The following is a 15,191-nucleotide window of genomic DNA, read 5'->3' as shown; positions in this document are numbered from 1 at the left end:
CAGTGATAAGGTATGTGCGACCCAAATAATCCTAATATCCAAAATAGAACCACACCTCAGTGGTCTCTGTACCGTCGAGAGATTTTCTGAAACAGCAATCACGGCCAATACCCGCTGTTTAATACTGGTAAGGGTGGCTTCAATATTGCCACATTATTATTTGTACTAACATGGGATATTAGATCCTGCCGAAATTGAGAAATTGGCCGAGCAAAAGCTTTCAGAAGGAGGATGATTAGCTTTCGGCCTCTCTCTTTCCTTTCCAGTATTCAGTATTGACTTGGCAACACAGGCACTACTCCGCTTGTAACGCAGGGCTATCTTGGACCCATCTAGCAAGCCGACAAGCATTTTATCGTCACCGTATAATACCACGTACTTGCGTAGACACTAATCAACGTGATACCGCGACCGAAATCTTTGGCCATCGAGTCGACGCCCCCATTGGCTTTGCCCCGATTGGTATCAATCGAATATACCATCCGGCAGGCGAGCTTTCCGTGGCCAAGGTTGCCGAAGAATTAAAATTAACTTACTGTCTGTCTTCTGCTGGAAGTTACAGTATTGAGGAAGTAGGCAAGGCTAATGGAGATGGGCCCCGGTTCGTCCAGCTGTATCAAAGCCATGATGATGACCAGGCAATATCCATGATGCAGCGAGCCTTGGATAATGGGTTTGATGTTTGCATGTTGATGACAGACACCTGGTCATTGGCGTGGCACCATAATGATTTTTTCACTGGTAACTACGCCTTTTATCATGATCATGGAGCGGGAGATCTAGGTCTTAAAGACCCGGTATTTCAACAGAGATTGAAAGAAGCGGGTATCAATGAAAAGCAAAATCCAATGGAGTTTGGCGCAAAGTGGATAGATAAAAATATCTGGTATGGCCGGGCTCACACCTGGGAAAAGGTGAAATGGACTATGGCTCAGTGGAAACGTATCAGCGGTGGCAGATCATTTTGTATAAAATGTATACAAAATGTGGAGGACGCTAAGAAATGTGTTGAGTTGTATGTGCTCTTTCTTCTTGTTCCTTTGAGTATACAATTTTGGCCGCATTATCTTCCGTCTTGGAGAAAAGAATTGCTGCGTGCTGACTTGAAATTCAGAGGAATTTGATGGTATCCTTGTTACAAACCATGCCGGACGCCAAGTTGATGGAGCTGTTGCCAGCCTCGACGTACTCGAAAAGATTGCCGATGCAGTCCGATGCAGTTGGAGATGAAATATACGTAAACTCAATTCTCTTTTCCAATTAAGAAATCGAGGTAGCTGACAGATAATTTCCCACAGATCATGTTTGATTCCTGCGTGCGAAGTGCAGCCGATGTCTTCAAAGCTTTAGCCCTAGGAGCCAAATATGTATTCATTAGTCGTCTATGGGTCTGGGCATTAAGCATTTCTAGAGAACATGGCGTTCGTCATATGCTCAAGAGCTTGCTTGCAGAGTTTGATCTGCTGATGGAAGAGGCTGGCTATCCGTTTATTGACCGTATAGATGGGTCTGCAATTGACAGCCTTCCGCAGGCTGCGAATTTGATCGCTGAACATTCGGGAATTTAGGGCTCTGTTATATTCTCCTTCGATTTAATGTTGGTTTCTGGTCTTTATAAATCACAACAAGAAATTATAATTGCTATTGATTTTAAGGTTGCCTAATGCATCTCGTAACTGCCTACTTACAATCTCTCGGTATGAGATTGGGATATTTATTGGAAAGACCCCCTTTAAAAGATGCAAATACTCATGGATTTCCCCTTGGGAATGGTTTCAAGTAATTAGTATAAATTTCCCATGTTGCCCTCCTGAGTTTTGCACCGAGTATAGAAGAACGTTAGAGGCTAGGCCGAATAGGGCCTGGTGGCAACCGAATAATCGCCAAGACACAGGATCCGGCCAATCATTTCCGCCTTCAACTCCTCCAGAAAACCTCGTTTCAATGATATACGTGGTAGATACTGGGTAACCGATGCTTTTAAGCGAATGGCGAGCTTGCTCAAGCAGAAGCAGTTTAGACCTATTGCTATACAACAATTCTTCCAGAGCCTCGACCATGCTTGGAGGAGCAGTCCGCAGTACATACGACCCCGGCACCTGCCGCGCCGTATAGGTAAATTTGCGTGGTGATACTTGCCAGAAAATCATACTTACAACGTTCTTCTGCTGTCTAGGTATTGCCGTCAGCGGGGGAGCTGATTCTATGGCCTTGGCTGGGCTGTGCAGGCAGCTGCAACTTGATCAACCGGAACTCTTTCTGTACTTAAAAGCATTCATCATCGACCATAAAGCGCGCAAAGAAAGTTCTGAAGAAGCGCAGACTGTCGCAGAATGGCTATCGAAGTTAGGTAAGATATAGATTTTAATTGAGTTATTTAATATACTCCTTTGGAACTGCAGAATTTGACATATTACTATAGGGATTGAAACTGAAATACTACCGTTGGTGTGGCCTTCGGGAAAAGATGTCACAGAAGTGACAGCTTTTGAAACGTCTGCCCGACAGAAACGATATCTCGCTCTTGGCGAAGCATGCCGTACCAATAACCTTACAGCTTTATTAACTGGTCATCATTTGAATGACAATGTGGAGACGGCAATACTGAGGTTGTGCCAACGCTCCGGACGAGAGGGGTTGACTGGGATTGCCCCTTTGAGTCGAATTCCCGAAGGCTATGGAGTATGGGGCATATCTGATAGTGGTTCCTTCCAAAAAATTGAGGGCGATCAACAGAGATTTCTGCACGCTTGCGATGCTCGTTCTCGACAACCCACGTGTGACGGCCAGGTGAATCAAAAGGAAAAGTCTCCGAGGAAAAGCGTGACTTTCAATATGGCTACAGGTGGGATTTTGCTCTGCAGACCATTGCTGCCATTCACAAAGTCTAGCATCCTGGATACTTGTAGTGAATTGGGAATCCCATTTGTCACTGACCCCACCAATTTTGACACAGCACTTACTGTTCGAAATACTATCAGAAGCTTGCTTTCGAACAACAAATTACCTCGTGCTCTTCAATCTTCTTCAATGAGCGCTTTTTTATCGAGAAATCGAAATTCATCACAGAACCTAATGCTGCAAACAGATTCTTTGCTGCGGGAATGCAGGCTATTTGAATTCATAGCTGGTTCTAGTACGATGAACATCCAGCTTCCGCTGCTAGATAACTCGCATCCATTGATGTCTTACGGGAATAACCCAAGACTTCTGGCAGCTTCCCTTCGCCGTATCACTGAACTAGTGTCTCCCCTCGACGATAAATCACATGCTCTTCATACATATGCCGGATTTGCTAGTAGGATTTTTACAGGTCAGCAAATAGAAGATTTTACGGTGGGCGGAGCGCAGTACCGATTGTCCATCAAAGATGGGGCGGAGTGTAGTGTTTGGCATGTCTCCAGAGCTCCATTCCGAGCCCATTTTTCCCCGGAGTTAAATATTACAGACTTGACCGAGCAATTTTCCTCGCCAGTTCTCTGGGATTCTAGGTACTGGCTCCAATTTCGACTCACCCCTGAAACAAAACGCACTGGTTTCTCTGGTGTAGTCGTGCGAAGCCTTGGAGCGGAGGATATAAAACAGGTTTTCGATATTCGTCGGAGGAAAAATGGAATTTCTAAAGACATCCTTAAGACCATGGCGCCCTTCAAATCTCGCTTCACTTTGCCCATTGTGCTAATAAGGTACACTATGCTTGGAGGGAGTATCAAGGAGAAATACGTGGCACTACCTACACTTGGAATTGATTTGTCTAGTGAACCAGAATTTAGGATTGAATGGAAATGGGGATATAGAATGGTTGACACTGAGGTTCTGAAACTTATGGGTTGGCTCAAGCCCCATGGAGATGAGATGACCCAGAGATGTGCTTGAGAAACTGAAATATTTGAATGGACTCCATGGCGAGAGACGTGGATATACTATAGGGGCTCATGGACGCGACTTGTACATCAATTGACATTGCATAATGCAAAGATGCATAAATCGAGCTAGTGATAATTTAGCCAGAGGCTAGAGTCTTAGACGGTTCCCAGAAATCTCCGGATTTCTCACGTGTTGGACTCTGCATTCGTCAGGAATTCCGAGCCAACCACATACAAAACTTACATGCTGCTTATTTATTAACTATTTATACCACAATTGCACGTGGAACCGGGGTCTTTCGTAATTCAAAGTCTGTCATCACATCACACTTAATATGTAGGTACAACTCTGTCGCTCCACCTACCAACCCGATTTCTTTAAGATGTTGCAATAGTGCCTTGGTATTAAACCATTTCAGCTGTTAAACGATAAATGACCCGCAGTGTTGATCAACGCCGTATACAGTTCAAACTCGCGACTACAATGATCCTTGATTGGTTGGCATAGAATATTATATATCGCAATACTAGAGCTAGTTCCTTGTATCTACAGATGCGTCCATTGCCAGAGCATATATTCCTGCATTTTCCACTTTCACACCTCCATGTCATCTTCGTATGAGACGTAATTGAAACACCATGAGGATAAATATATACCATTTTCTCTCTCTTGCCGGGCTAATTCCGACCAGTCAAGCAGCCAACAACCCCCTCGCAACCACCGACCAGCGAGACCTTGACATCCTCGCCATCCAATTAAGCAAGAGCCCAGCATTTGACCTCCTCCGTGACGCTGCGCGTACTCAATATATTCTCACTATCGAAGAATACGGCTATGGGTCTAGTATCAATGTTCAAACCAAAGCCGATATCAATCTTGCAATTGACGAACTGGTGTTCAGCTCCGTACAAAAGGCAGTCAACAATGATCCAGCTCACCCCAAGGTATACTGGACAGATGCGCCACCTCGCAACAGTACCAGTAGTAGTCAGCAATGGTTTGGAATATCCGTTCCCGGAGGAAGATATTCGTATGATAACCCGGATTGTATTTACCGTACAATCCCGATCAGCTATAGATATGACTATGAAATACGCGGGCGTCGTGCAAGCGGTGATCGAGCACCAAGCGACGTTACGTTCTCGTTGATCAGTAATCCGAACTCGCAAGAAACAGTTGCTTTTCTGAGTGGAAAAGATATGCAGGTCGAAAAGGATGGATCCTATGTGGTCACCGTTTCTTCGAAGGATTCAAACTCAACAAATCATCTCAAAAGCGATTTGACCACCGTTCAGCTTTTTGTGCGCAATAACCTTGGAGACTGGAGTGTGGAACTACCAGATGAATTGAATGTGACTATTATCAACGATGGCGGCAGCAATATGTCCGATGACACTGGCAGTACATTATCTTCTGCTCTTTCAAATGAAGCGATCATAGCCCAAGCACAGGCGGATCTTGCTGAATCAACTTTCTTTTATGGATTTGGCGCATTGGGGGTGAAAACGCTATCCAATCCAGTTAACAATTTGGGAGCACCCTCGCAATCAAAATCTCTCGGCACACTCACATCCCAAGCAAGCTCATTCGGGTCGTTCAACCTGGAAGAAGATGATGACGCTTTCGTCGTGACACTGAGTGGCGGTAAATCGACGTATTGGGTTCTTCCCATCTATTCGTTAGGGATGATCACTGTAACTCCCTGGGACAGTATTGTCAGCTACAACAATAAACAGGCCAAGCAGAACAACAACGGAACATTTACCTTTGTGTTATCGAGTCAGGATCCGGGTGTGTATAATTGGGTGAATACGACATCGAGATCGCAAGGGTTGATCATGGGTCGTTGGCAGGGTTTACCAACAAATGAGTCTGATCCTAACGGCATTGAGGTGTTTTCTAATGTAATTAAGATTGGCAATTTGCGACAATTTTTACCAAAGGAAACCGTTTACGTGAATGGAGAGCAGCGTCAGCTGCAGTTGCAGGATCGGCTGGAAGGATATCATCGAATTCATTATCAGTGATGTAGAATAAACAAATTATTCTCTTGAAAATGATTAATTGGTAGAGCAAATAATAAAAAGGGAACTCCTAATGTCATGTCTCATTAACAGCAATTACAGCTCGTTCAGACTCTCCTTCAGAAACTATCGCCTAATTCACCGACTATTCAAGAGATTTACCTGCCAACGCTACGAAGTATCTGGCGTCGTATTGTTGGGGATTAAATAGAGGAAGCACTTTAAATATGTTGAATCGTTTGCAACGTTATGTCGAAGAAGGCAGAAAGACTCTTATCGGTGATCAATACTCTGGCAAACCCTTTGATACCTAAATGTTCTGTAAACAGAAAAGCGTATGTCCATATGAAAAATGATCAGCTCATAAACCTAATCGTTTACCTTATCAGTCAAGCCTACATAAATTGATTATTTTGTTTCGAGTAATTCCATATGAAATGTTGCACCATGGCGTACAGTTTGTATATCTGGGATACTTGATGTCGATGATCAAGGTTGAGAACGAGTTTATATTTCATATCTGCAAGCACTTGAAAATAAACAAACTCTAAATACATATTCGTCCAGTGCTAAAGAAATATTTACATAAGTACTCCAATAGGTAATATAGGAAGTGGACAAGCACAAGATGACGATCACACATCATCACCGCTTCCACCTTTTCTGCTTTGTGATTCGGTATCAGCTCGAACGGCTTTTAGTCCACCAACCTCTCGTTTCAACCTCAAATTCTCCTTTTTAACCCGTCCGAGTTCCTCAAGAGCCTCGCTGAGTTGAGTCTGCAAGCTTTGTTCACCGTTACCAGCCCGGATATCTTTAACAACCCTGCTCAACTCCTTGTTGAATTTGTCATAAAGCGCTTCATTTTCGGCACTGGCGTCGCGATAAAGTTCGTCTAGTTTTTTGGCTCTCTTTTCGCTCACAGCTAAAGAGACCTCTAGATCTTTTTGCAAAGCGGCGGTACGATTGTTGATTTCAGTACTGAAAGTGGCGAATCGATTCTCCAGACTACGCACGCGACTGATCATAGTCCCCGGCAGAGAATTGTCCGATGATGTTGGTCTACGTTGTTTAGTTGGCGAGGATGACCATGTGAGAGCCGATATCTCTTCGCCGATAAGCTGTAGTTCAGACTGAAAGGTAGATTCGGCACTGCTCTGAGCCTGTTTCTCGCTTTGAAGGCGATCTCGAAGCTAAAGTCCGGATTAGCATCGGTCAATTAACCCATACACTTCTATTCACCTTTTGAGGACTCTGCACGCGGAGTCTTTGAGACTTTTGTGGAGAAGACGGGAGAATATCACGCCTATTCAAGGAATCTGGACCATGAGAAGTAAATGGCCGATCCTTGGATTGCAATGGAGTCTTCGCTGGTTGGGGTATACTAGTAAGGGTATCAGACCGTTTCTTTCGAGTTTGTAATGGCGACATCGGACTTTCGGTCTTTTTATTGACGGCTCTTTCAGTCAACTTCGGGCGCGGTTGGGCGTTCTCTTTGCGGACCGGAGATCCTAATCGAATGGGAGAGGTAGGACGGCGCACTGGGGATGCTGGGCGTCTAGATCCAACAATACGGGCTGGAGAATGAGGTGTCTGGGGAATTCGACTGGGAGAACTTGTGACGGGACTGTCTTGGGTCTGTATCTGTTTGAAATCAGATAAAAACTCAGATTGGGGACGGGGCCGAGATGCCGGCGTGAGAGGTTTTGGAATGTCAATCGGTGAAAGTGCTGCTGAGCGGGTTGGTGTGATAGGGGTTGGAAGATCTGAAAGAGAACTTCGCCTTTTCTTTCTGCGCCCTGGATCTTTCTGCGGCGTAGAAGGCCGTTCGTCAATAGAGTGCAAAATGAAACTGTCATCATGTGCACTTCCGGGACGTCGAATATTGTCTTCTGACAAGAAAGCACCATATAATGTAGGTCGTTCACGGGGTGATGGCCGTAGAAGATCCACCAGCCTTGAATCGGTGTCCGTAGATCTAGAACGAGACAATGGAATTTTCCCTTCCGGGTCATTTCCAAGGTTTTTCGTCTTACTTAGAGTTCTAATGAGTGAGCTCACTTTACTCTCTCCGTCAGATCGGGTAGAATTTTCTCGATTTAGACCAAAACCAAATCTTTTTCGGAACGACGATGCGTTAGAACCTATTGAACCGGCGTGGGATGACAGGGGTCTACTCGGCGTAGTCTCATGTGACTTGTATGTATTTGTCGTTTCTTCGAAGAGCTTATCGAAGTCATCTACTAGCCGGTCAAGTAAAGATATGTACTGCATTGGCTCCTCGTTAATGGTAAGAATTTCCGCAAATGCAGCAGTCAATGCACCGCGGTCACCGTCATTCCCAGAGGCATCCAAAAGCTCAGACAAAAGTCGAACCATCGCTGTCAAAGCGCGTCGATTTTGTGGACTTAGTTCGTTAATAGTCTGCCGAAAGAAATTTTCAAAGTCTCTGGGGAATAGAGAATCGAAGTTAGTTTGCACAGCTTTAAGGTTGTCAGGTGGGAGAATTGAGCCAATTTGATCTTTCCAGGCGTTGGTGATGAACGTCTCGAATGCTACAAACAGAACATCGACAGGGACTTCAGCAGCAGCTTGAAGCTTATTTGGGTCTTCTAGAAGAACATTGTAAAGTTCATTAACCAGGGTTCGGTCTGCACTTGCTCTCGCCCTCAAGCTACGACCAACTATATTACCGCTTCGCGACCGTAAAGCAAGAATGTAGGAGGAGAAGGTTTGTTCCAGAAGTTGGAGGCGATCGTTCTCTTTTGCATTAGTAGGTGCGACGATAGAAATTTTGGGAGGTGGTTCATCAAAGGTGGAAGGAGAAGTCGTCGGCCGTACAGAAGATTTAGGGGCCATTTTGGGAATGTCACCAAGAGCCAAAGTTGGATTAAATGCCTTGGATAACATCGGGGGGTCCTTTTGTTGACTTCCACCCCAAAGATTCGAGATAAGTTTGGTAGGAGATGGAGGGCGAAAGCCACGAGAAGCCCTCGTTTGAGATATAATGTGACTTCCAATTTGGCGAAGTATGTCTAAATTTGCATATACCAGAGTTTCTGACAAACTGGGGTTCTGCGGATGGTGCATGGCGGGGAGAACGGTACAGACTGGATTCTGTCAGTAGGTTTCACGTTAAGGCTTAGAACCGGAAAACTTACGTCTTGCTGAGAGGGTGGATACAAACTCATCGGTGGATACGATTTCGACAGCATTGAAGCCAGTAGTAGTAGAGATCTCCATTCTATATTGATTACTTTCAGCCAAAGTCACGGAGACTATCAAGTCAACCGATGCATTGTCCAAAGTTTTCATGCAGATCGCTTTTGGTGTATCAAATACCATCCTGATTCTTGAACAACCCGACCGTTGCATTGACCCGCTGGGACCCTCTTCAAACACCGGGGCGAGTATCCCCAGACTTCCAGATGGCACTGTTGGACTTCGTAAAGTCCATTTTCCACTTTCCCGTTCTCTCTCGGAGAATCGACCTTCAATCTTTGCCTTGAGAATTTCTTCAATGAACCGACTAGCCCGTCCTTCGTATATCCCCGATAATAGGAGGGCTTGCGGAGTGGATTGAGTGGAACCAAGGGCCTCAGCACGGATACCGCTGCTAGGCATAAGATACAAAATATGACCAGTGTCTGACTGTAAGCAAAACAAAGTAGCTAGGTCGAAAGCCCTGATAAATCGGAATTGTGGATTCGTCTGTGATAATGGTTTCTGGCTCACGGGACTAGCCTGGTTCTCTACTTCTGACAGAAGAGTGCGTGCTGTCATCTGACTTCCTGGGGTTCGTGATAACAATACCAGGCAGTTTCTGTAAAGAAGCATCATAATATTGTTACCAACTGAATGGTCCTGGTCCCCGACGCGGAAAGGTGGAAGTATTTCGGACGAGTCGACGGCATTGATTAGACGACCTTGAGGAATAACGGGAGGTGGCCAATATTCGACCAGGTTGACAACTCGTTTGAGACTCTGGCTGTAGTCTGTATTTGCCGGGGTATCCAGAGAGCAAATATCTTTGATAATATCTCGAGCCTTGAGGAATAGTCTCACGGAAGGATGAATTGAAGGAATATTATTTGTCATGGCATCAATAAGAAGACTATATCTGGGTAACCGCTGGACAGGCTCCATAAGTAAGGAACGTAACTTTTGCTCGCCGGTTTCATAGACTCGACGAGAGAAGCTGGACTTCTCGTCTCTCAGAAAAGAATTCAAGGTTTGAGTGAACCCAGTGTGGGCTTTCATGTAATCAGCATATGGTGTGGAAAAACGAGGAAACCATTCGATAAGTGCATTTGCAAATGCAACTGTCCCCAATGGATCTTTTCCTTCTTTCGCAAGATTGCGACTGGATGTCGATGTTTGTAAGTCTGTATCCTGTGCTAAATCTGCGATGGCTTCGTGTTCTGTATTTTCCAAGATCTGGCGAATCACCTCCAAAAATCCCATATTGACTTCTAATATTTCGTTGAGACATGGTGGAAACAGCTCTGCTAAGGCAGTTTCGTCTGGACTGGAACTAGAGACAGTTTTTGAGCGAGCCTTTTGCTGAAATTCCTGCACAACATTGTGAACTAAGTCATATACTTTGCTGACATAGCGCTCTTCGGTATCAACTACCTCACACATAGCTAGGCGTAGGGACTCTTTTTGAATTTTGGTGAAAACTTTCGACTTGCTTAGATTTGTGGGCTGCGAAGGCGCTCGTCGAAGACGAGAAGTAGGAAGAAACATCGGATCTCCAAGGGACTCAATCAATGGGGAGTATTTTCCATACTGTTTATTGGCTTGGCTGTCGTCAATAACCTCGTCTGTCTCGGTTGCACTTTGGTTACTTGCTGCTGCGGATTCAACCATTGAGCCTGCAGGTATTATGACGTCCACATCAATCCAAGGCACCTTTTTGTCTTCGTATGCATCTCGAAGATCGCGCACAATTTCACTGGTGTTATTTATCCTCGCCATTCGATTAGCCAGTTCGGCAGCATGGCTTTCTTCGAACATTTTCGGAATCCGCCCAGATGATTTTCCCGCCTTTGCGAACTGCGTCAAGCTGTCTTTGGCTGGATCGGACAAGTCTTTGAAGTACTTTAAGAGGCTGACAGCCAGGCCACGGCAGGTCTCATCGCCTTGTTTCTCTCGTGGAAGATGGTTGACCGCGGCGTACAAGGGCGCTGCGGGTGAGACGATAATGCGCGGGTAGCTTTTGACGCCAGCAGCGGTGAAGATATGGGCTTGGTTTCGCGTGCTGCTAGCAGTAGAATTGGCAGTTGCGACCGACCCGTAGAAAACAAACACAGACGACAAATATGGATCCATAACATGGTAAAGCGCGAGCTGCTCGAGGGGCAGCTCCACCAAGGAGCTCGAGATAGTCGCCATGGCGCTCACATGGAATTCACCAGTCGCGATTTCCTGCAAGATCCAAGTTGGTGCTCCACAACCAAAACGGATGGAAAATCATTGACCAAGTCAAGGGTTAAAGTCCAGCCTTTTATTTTCGCGCTTTCTTTCTCCGGACACTGGTTCTTATATCAAAACACCGGAGGCGGCGAGAGCGCATTCGGAGCGCGCCATGAAGATCGAGGCAGAAAGTAGAGTGGACAGGCCGCGCAAAGACTAATGGGAAATATAGTCGGTGAAAAGCAATTGTGACGATAGCTGGTTTATAGATAGGATATAGGAAAGGCTGGAAGGCGCACTGTCAACAAGCAGCGCGCGCGGCGGGGCGCGTTTAGATGCGTCTCCAAGAGAAGCGGGAAGAGGTTAATAATTGATATGATCAGCGCCGAGCACGCAGTTTGTTAGTAATGCTTTCGCAAAACAGCTGCGACCGCGGATTTTCAGACTTATCAGTGGAAAAGGGCCTATCCAGCCGCGAATTGTCTGGCTGACCACACAATTTCCGCGCATCGCCAAAGCTGAGGTCGGTAAACAATAACAAGCGATAACAGATGCAAACAGACCAAACATACCACATTCATAAATACGCTCTTTCATCACGACCGTGATTGGTCTCTCTACAACTGACTAATCCAAAATACAGATTAGCGGTCTCTATAATTACAAGCTTTCACGTGCTCGCAGGGGCGCGCCAATCATCATCGTCGGTTGAAGATGATAGCCTGCCTCAGGCCGCACTGGCAGCCTTGGAGCCTTGTATAGGCCAGCTTAGTCGTCAATATTATCGAGAGATCATCGATATTGTTTTTTTCAGTAATCTCAGGAGACTTTCCTTTCCTAATAAATATGGTGAGACCTGAGACCAGTATTTCTCTACCGCGTCCTGCATGCGGAGCACCTCCGGCAGCACAATAGGGTGATAGCCAACGTGCGAGCTGTCTCCGAAGATGACTTCCTTGGATCGGATTCCAATACTCCTTGGGAAAATGGATTTCCATCCACTTATCCCACAGATCAGCATAACGCGCCTGGATTTTTAACAGATTTGGTCCACGTTGCCGCTTAGTGAGCAGCCTAATCTTCGCTGGAAAGGGGTTTTCTACCCCCACCCCTCCCTCGGCTGAGCATGAACTTGAAGAAGTGCTCAGTATTGAACAGACAGTTGGCCAAGACCCAAAACTGGCAATGGGGATATGCTACATGGGATGAGAAGTGGCTTGAAGGATGGATAACCTCGTTTTCACATGTGAAAACACTTTGAAAATAAGGATGTGAAACTAGTCTTTCGACTTATTTCCCCGTTCCTTGTTATTTCACTTCCACTTTACTCTAACGGTCTTACATGTCGTCTACCACAGCACATTGATATAACTATTAGCATGCTTAATTCAAGTCTCATCTTGACCAAATGATCGAAGAGTGGGAATCAGCCTTGACCATGAAAGTTCCTGGAGAAAGTTTGCCACAGTGGACCAAATCGTGCTTAGATATAGATCTATGCACTAGTTACACCCCCGCCTGAAAACTTACGAAATAACCGATGCAAATTGAAATGCTACGGTACATTCCGGGTCATGATCCAGGCATTGCTCCAGCTAACGCATGCATCCAAAGCAGAGCTGATTCGTAGACGTCCCTGTACAATGACAGCATTAGTGCATGTACCTAGCATGTACCTAGGTGGTCATGGCTGGTCCTAGCATCTTCCGTGCGGCAAGCCACCCGTGCCCTATGGAGAGCTGTTAGTTACATGTATCAATTATTAAACGCAGCCCCAGCCCACCTCCTTATACTGGCTCCAGGCCTCAGGCTCCAGGGTGTGTTAGCCAGCCCCCCTAAGCCAATGATTCGTACTCGTGGATGGGCCGCTTCGGAGAATGGTGTCGTGACGTACGTGGAGTGCTCCGCCCTAACCCCGCAAAACCATAGTTACATTTGATGTATTGTTGGAGTTCAGTCTCGCAGTATTCCCACAGCTTCGTACAAAAATCTTGCTGGTAACAATGACTTGTTCAAGTATATATTCGTAGCATGATATGGTGACTTGGTATTGTTGATTTATCTATAAATAAATCCAGATATCCTAGATGTGGTTTTTTTATATCCCCGGATGAGCTGGCACATTGAAGGAACAAATAGCTCAGTATAATGGCAGCCACATCCAGATTAATAGGCAAAATCTGAATTCCGAGCTCGGATTACTTGATTCAACATCTGCCAAGGATATTCTCCAATTAAAACCACCCGCCCACTTCTTTTATTTACGCAATGATGTCAAGGGCGAGGCAGAAACTGTTGTGAGAGGGTCAGTGCGGAGCCTGGTCAGATTATAACTATGCAGCAAGCACGCAACCTACAGGGGCCTGTTTTCAGGAAGCAATCAATTCCTTGATTGGGAGATCGTGCCTTGGCAAAGGACTCTCCAATTTTGGACCGTCTATTACTCCGCAAAAGCATAATCTCCAGATTAAATAATACAACATTGAACCGTTGTCCTATCCCAAATCACAGACAGTCTGCAACATGCAGAGAGCTAATTAGAGCGAAGAATGACGCCATCAACAGCCTAAGCACTACTGGGACGCTATTTCTAGCGTCGTCGACAGTGCACAGTGCATCAGCAAAAGAGGGGAGAGAATGGGAGCATCCCATGTCAAGCGACAAGGGCTTTTGGACGTGTATGAGTGAGAGACGGCTAAGTAGCAAATCAAAAACTATTTAAGGGCGTAGATTGTCCTGTGTCAAGGAGCGGTCTGAGTTAGGTCCAAGCTCAGTTCTTCATCTCACTTTGAGTAGACATTCTTAAGGTTGAATCTGTAACCATGACAATCCAAATCCCAGCCCAGAACTCCCACCTTACCCGAGCCCGCGCCAGCCAAAATGGCAAAGACTGTATGGCACTCTACCATGAATGGGCCGCCACTTACAACGATGATCTTGCAGACGCATCTCAAGATTATGTTGCTCCGGTCTTAACAGCCCAGGCTGCCCTTCAATGGACCAAGAATGTCAGGGGCGCGATACTGGATGCTGGTTGTGGCACCGGGCTTGTTGGAGAAGCTCTTGCACAGGGTGGTGCAGTGACTATTGATGGCGTTGACTTGTCCCCTGCAATGCTCAAGGTCGCAGAACAGACTGGTGTCTATCGGAATCTCGATTTAGTGGACCTGACTAAACCGATCAATAAGCCAGATGACACTTATGACATTGTGACATGCGCCGGCACTTTCACCCAGGGTCACGTCGGTCCTGACCCTGCTTTGAGAGAATTTGTTAGGCTTACCAAGCCAAACGGCCTCATTGTTGCGACGATACTCCATGAGATTTGGAAACCAGGCGGATACAAAGCCGAAGTCGAAAAGCTCGAGGCAGAAGGCCTGATCAAAGTGCTCAGTATCGATCTCAGGGACTACAGAAGAGGCCCAGGCGACAAAGCAACATTGATTGTCCTAGAGAAGACGGAATCCGCTTGAACCACATGACGGAATGTTTTCCCTTAGGGGCACGGTATCAATGCGTGGAGGATACATTTCCTTTGTCCTGAATTGCTTCGAGATTATATAAACAAAATCCCATATGCGAGCCCACATGCGAGCCCACATGCGAAAATAAAAGCCCTTGCGGAACATCGCACGCTTGATCAGAAGCGTCGGTCCAAGTATCGCTAAGATGTAAATCCGGATAGAAGGCCATTTCAGTCGTAGAAAGCCGTTGACTAGTTCGACATGATCATCCACGGTGTAGAAGTAGACATTCATCCAGGTGCGGACAAGTCAAGCAGCATGGCATCTCGATTCAAGGAAGATAATCTAGGTTGACAATTGGCCATGATGAAGAGTCATTCATAGGTGGTTGCTGTTTAGCCCAAACTGTGTCAGCAAG

The 15,191-nt window shown here is 45.8% G+C and overlaps 5 protein-coding genes across 5 annotated transcripts; 4 read left to right on the top strand and 1 right to left on the bottom strand.

The window, feature by feature from the left end:
• Positions 1-12: 12 nt before the first annotated feature.
• Positions 13-1,568, top strand: BGW36DRAFT_434855 (FMN-dependent dehydrogenase; the record flags this gene model as incomplete). The annotated part of the gene is made up of 4 exons (XM_046221404.1): positions 13-68; positions 293-1,019; positions 1,117-1,209; positions 1,299-1,568. 4 exons carry the CDS (start codon positions 13-15, stop codon positions 1,566-1,568), a joined length of 1,146 nt encoding a protein of 381 aa, XP_046077729.1.
• Positions 1,569-1,928: 360 nt separating this feature from the next.
• On the top strand, positions 1,929-4,095 carry BGW36DRAFT_456623 (uncharacterized protein). Its single transcript, XM_046221934.1, has 3 exons — positions 1,929-2,115; positions 2,177-2,350; positions 2,423-4,095. The coding sequence occupies exons 1-3, from the start codon at positions 1,989-1,991 to the stop codon at positions 3,874-3,876; spliced, it is 1,755 nt and encodes a 584-aa protein (XP_046077728.1). The 5' UTR covers positions 1,929-1,988; the 3' UTR covers positions 3,877-4,095.
• Positions 4,096-4,505: 410 nt separating this feature from the next.
• Positions 4,506-5,894, top strand: BGW36DRAFT_421679 (uncharacterized protein; the record flags this gene model as incomplete). Its single annotated transcript, XM_046219605.1, has 1 exon — positions 4,506-5,894. One exon carries the CDS (start codon positions 4,506-4,508, stop codon positions 5,892-5,894), a length of 1,389 nt encoding a protein of 462 aa, XP_046077727.1.
• A 632-nt stretch (positions 5,895-6,526) lies between these two features.
• Positions 6,527-11,288, bottom strand: BGW36DRAFT_286165 (putative Rho guanyl nucleotide exchange factor; the record flags this gene model as incomplete). Its single annotated transcript, XM_046210388.1, has 3 exons — positions 6,527-7,084; positions 7,134-9,001; positions 9,053-11,288. The coding sequence occupies 3 exons, from the start codon at positions 11,286-11,288 to the stop codon at positions 6,527-6,529; spliced, it is 4,662 nt and encodes a 1,553-aa protein (XP_046077726.1).
• A 2,843-nt stretch (positions 11,289-14,131) lies between these two features.
• On the top strand, positions 14,132-14,782 carry BGW36DRAFT_421677 (S-adenosyl-L-methionine-dependent methyltransferase; the record flags this gene model as incomplete). Its single annotated transcript, XM_046219604.1, has 1 exon — positions 14,132-14,782. The coding sequence occupies one exon, from the start codon at positions 14,132-14,134 to the stop codon at positions 14,780-14,782; it is 651 nt and encodes a 216-aa protein (XP_046077725.1).
• Positions 14,783-15,191: the final 409 nt, after the last annotated feature.

The sequence above is a fragment of the Talaromyces proteolyticus genome, assembly GCF_021365285.1.
Source record: "Talaromyces proteolyticus strain PMI_201 chromosome Unknown BGW36scaffold_1, whole genome shotgun sequence".
NCBI lineage: Eukaryota > Fungi > Ascomycota > Eurotiomycetes > Eurotiales > Trichocomaceae > Talaromyces > Talaromyces proteolyticus.
The sequence above is the reverse complement of the archived record's forward strand: the minus strand, read 5'-3'. Positions and strand labels throughout refer to the sequence as shown.

Excerpts from the sequence above, each read along its gene's own strand:
- BGW36DRAFT_456623 (XM_046221934.1), top strand. The coding sequence starts at position 1,989 with ATGGCGAGCTTGCTCAAGCAGAAGCAGTTTAGACCTATTGCTATACAA. Across the intron at positions 2,116-2,176 it reads GCACCTGCCGCGCCGTATAG|GTATTGCCGTCAGCGGGGGA; the intron begins GTAAATTTGCGT and ends TCTGCTGTCTAG. Across the intron at positions 2,351-2,422 it reads AGAATGGCTATCGAAGTTAG|GGATTGAAACTGAAATACTA; the intron begins GTAAGATATAGA and ends ATATTACTATAG.